The sequence below is a fragment of the Tigriopus californicus genome, chromosome 3 (genome assembly GCF_007210705.1).
Source record: "Tigriopus californicus strain San Diego chromosome 3, Tcal_SD_v2.1, whole genome shotgun sequence".
Classification (NCBI taxonomy): domain Eukaryota; kingdom Metazoa; phylum Arthropoda; class Copepoda; order Harpacticoida; family Harpacticidae; genus Tigriopus; species Tigriopus californicus.
The window spans coordinates 4,284,827-4,288,634 of NC_081442.1; the positions used below are offsets into that span (position 1 = coordinate 4,284,827).

The following is a 3,808-nucleotide window of genomic DNA, read 5'->3' on the forward strand; positions in this document are numbered from 1 at the left end:
CTTCATACAATTTTTTCGTCATTATGACAAGCTGTCTTAACACATAGAACACGTTGTATTAAACTGAACAAAAAATATCAACTTACAAGACTTCCTTTTCAATTTGTCGTTGTTTGAATAGGTTATGCATTTGTTTTTTTTAGTCATGATTAGGGACGGGCAAATTGTGGAAAAATAATTTTCGTCACTAAAGACCATTTTTTTAAACATTTGCACTTTTCAACTTTATTTTTACCTTTCTACTTTTATTGTACTCTTATTTTTGCACATTTGGTTGAAATCAGAACCTTCTTGGCGTTAGAATTGGTTTCAAAGTTTGAAATCAAAGGCTGTTGGCAAAGTAAAGACATAAAAAGCTGGAACTTAAAGGTAGGTCAAAGACGTTAAGGTTAAAAATCAGTAACTCCAAATCGAGTGAATGCAATGCATTCTTCTTCAAAGAGATTGGCCTCGGGTCATTGCAATTACTTACTACAAGTTTAAGCTCAATCGAACTCAGACGACCAGGTCAAAAGTTACTATGTGCTCTGAAAGGCATTGCAAAACATTCAGGTAATTGATTACCACAAGAGGGTTAACTCATTCATTCTGTGTATGCAGAGTTGTGTAGTGAGCTTTGAAAGGGCCTAACTTTTGATCTAGTTGCTCGATGGAGCTGAAAAATGAAAATTCCGTATACTTCAGGATCTGGGGCCAATCTCATTTGAAGAGGAACGCAAGGTGTTCACTCGATTCCAAAATGTTGACCTACCTTGATCCTTAATTGCTGATTGATCACGTAAACAGGATTCATAAGTTTTAAGGGTTGTGTCACTAATTTTGGGATCAACGAGTAAATTTACTTTTTCTGCAGTTCCATTCCTTTTCCTATGCACCGTTAGTTTTAGGGTTTGTTGACACTACAATTCAAAACAGTTTTTCATCTATATAAATTGAAGGCGATTACTATGATTTTTCTTTGAACACTCTAGTTGATAAATTGATTCACACTTTCTACTACCAAAATTTTGTCAATACATGGATCTAGACCAAAGCAGGGAATAAGCTTGAAAACTTTCTTCACTGTCAAATGATATGAATCAACTTCTGAAGCAACAATTAAGTGCTAAATGAAATAACTACTTTTTCTACCAAACCCCCCCACTGCCAATAATTTACCATTTTGTTCACCTCACAACATGCATCCCTTTATTCTAATAGCCTCATAGTTATTTTCATCGCATTTTGTTGAGCAACCGCACGGAATTGACGGGAACTTTAGCTGCGCAGAGTATTTTTCGCCACCGCCACTCGCGCCAAACGGTCCATAGCTCTCAGTTTAGCTCGCGAGCCGTCTTCTTTTTTCACGTGACTCGTGGCTTCGTCTGTGTTTGGAGTGCGTACCTTTGGTAGGATCCTTGCGAGATCAATCCCGGTCATTGGTCTTTGCCGCACGGTTAGGGGGCTTGAGAAAGTGACGTGGTGGTACAGTTGAGACTCATCATGAATCAAGGCTTCGCTAACACCCGAGTAAACAGCCCCGAGATACAGGGTTACATTCGGAAGCTCTTTTAGCTGTTGGAGATCACGGTCCTCCGAGCAAGCTCACACTCGTCTTTCGTTCATGCCCGGTCTGGTCTACCCACGATTCAGCCCGGGGGCTTTGGCTCAAGCAGGGGCCATAACAAGGGCAACTACCTTGGAAGAATATTTAGGCTCCCTCTGATGGAGAGGACCCTGATGGAAAAGAGGTGTCAGAACGGTAGCCAAGATAGTCGAGAAGCAGAGCAAAGACATTCGACTGCTCGGGAGTGAAATGGAATGGCCGGTGATGCTGGGAGTTGGTGGCGGATGAACCGCGGCGTTCGTCTGATCGAACGAACGAAAGGAGGAAAGAGACACACGGACAAGTCGCTTGTGTTTGATCGGCTGTGAATGTGGATTGGAGCAGATCACACAGGTAAAGGGGGCGAAGGGAATCCATGATGGGTAGGTACGGAGAAGCACGAGTGTAAGGAGGTAGTCAATTCAGTTTGCAAGTGACCTTTGGACAATCCGCAAGTTCGTTCCGTCTGGATCGTGGTCACCCATCGCATTGACGCACACCAGTTTTCATGTAAAAAATTATGAGCAAGATGCCACCCATTGTCGCTGCACCCATCCCGCTTCCGGCCTCATCTACATCCTCGAATTTTGCGGCCCATCTTCGGGATATGTACTCGGGAGGCTCCGGGATGGGTTTGGGCCCCAACCCGGCGCATCCGGACTTGGCCTCGCAACTCTCAACCCTCTCGGCCTTGTCGGCTCAACATCGGCAGCTCATGGAACTTCAGCAACGATACTTGAATGCTAGTCGAATGAATGGAGGGGGACCGCCTATGCCTCATCCACCCAATCAAGGACCCACCATCCTGCCTCCATCTGCCCGACTTTCAACATCGCCAGGATCTCAAGGCAGACCACCGGGTATGATTGGAGGCTCCAAACCCAAAGTGGCCACACCCGAAGTTGTGGGCAAGATCGAATCGTACAAACGGGAAAACCCGACCATCTTTGCTTGGGAGATCCGAGAGAAACTCATCGCTGAAGGTATGTCAAGTTTACACGACGATTGGGCGTACACATTCAGACTCTATTGAGAGTCACAACAAAATCATAGGTACAAGTGCGTCGATCTGAGTTTCAAAGCCTTTTCAGGAAATTCATGCCATATTATCAAATTGTGGTTCTTTTATGATCAACAGTTACTAGCTTTTTTGTGAATAGCTGGGTTCTCATTCAACACCATAAGTTCTTATTGATAGGCATCCGTTATCCATCATCTCTTATAGGTGTGTGCACAAACAGTACAGCGCCAAGTGTGTCGAGCATTAATCGCATCCTTCGGAATCGGGCAGCTGAGCGGGCAGCAGCCGAGTTTGCCCGGGCAGCCGGATACGCAGGGATGTACTCCCCCTACGCTTCCATTCCCTCCCATTACTATTCTCCGGCCTTGATCTCGCAAATAGCCGCCAATTCCTCGAACCCATCTCAAGCTGCAGCTTTGTTAGCCGCGTCGGCGTCAGTGGGCGGGGCCGTGCCACCTTCGTCAATGCCCATGATGCACAAGGATGACATCCGTCGTTCTAGTCCAAAGATGGTCGAGTATGACCACAAGTCTGAGGCGGGTAGTTGTTCCGACGACGAACGCCCTCAATTCCGTCGCAGCCGAACCTCCTTTAGTCCTGATCAATTGGAGCACCTTGAGAAAGAGTTCGAAAGGAGCCATTATCCCGATCTCAAGACTCGCGAGGCCCTCTCGGCCAAGACTACTCTCTCCGAAGCTCGGATCCAGGTGAGTCCAACAACCATTGACAAGACTAACCTCGGGATTGTTAATACCAGTTATAAATGGATGCACAATTTCTAACGCTTAGGTTTGGTTCTCAAATAGGCGAGCCAAGTGGAGAAGGCACCATCGAATGAGCCTCTTCCGCCCCTACGAAATGGGCTCAAGCCTGATGAACCAGGACCAGAAGGAAAGAAGGACTCCAGTCCCGAGGGCGGAAAGCCCGGTGGGAGACACTTCCGACCCTGGATCTCCGGCACCGAGCCCTCCCCACCCTCTCCGTCCCACACCCACAACAATGTCATTAACAACAACAACAATGAACCCAACCCATGGACTCGGAAGTCTCCACCAACCTCTGTTGACCCATCCGCAGTCGCTCGGTTTCGATTTCATCCGTACAAAGCTCCTCAAAGCTCGTGAAGAAGCAGAGAAACAAGCAATGGCAGCTGCTTTTGCCGCCAACGCTGCTTTGAGGCTGACCGACACTTACGAGGTCAA

General features: G+C 46.7%; 1 protein-coding gene across 2 annotated transcripts in view; it reads left to right on the plus strand.

Moving 5' to 3' along the window:
• The first annotated feature begins 990 nt into the window (after window positions 1-990).
• The window catches only part of LOC131878310 (paired box protein Pax-6-like), a 3,178-nt gene continuing 360 nt past the window's right edge, over window positions 991-3,808 (plus strand). Inside the window, exons 1-3 of one of the 2 annotated variants that reach the window (XR_009373002.1) lie at window positions 991-2,568; window positions 2,811-3,313; window positions 3,413-3,803. Coding sequence is in view for 1 of the 2 variants with exons in the window: in XM_059224250.1 (XP_059080233.1) it covers window positions 2,106-2,568; window positions 2,811-3,313; window positions 3,396-3,803 (1,374 nt within the window). In the remaining variant the exon portion in view is untranslated. Of the gene's footprint in view, window positions 2,569-2,810; window positions 3,314-3,395; window positions 3,804-3,808 lie in introns of both variants that reach the window. The other variant, XM_059224250.1, reaches the window with a different exon arrangement.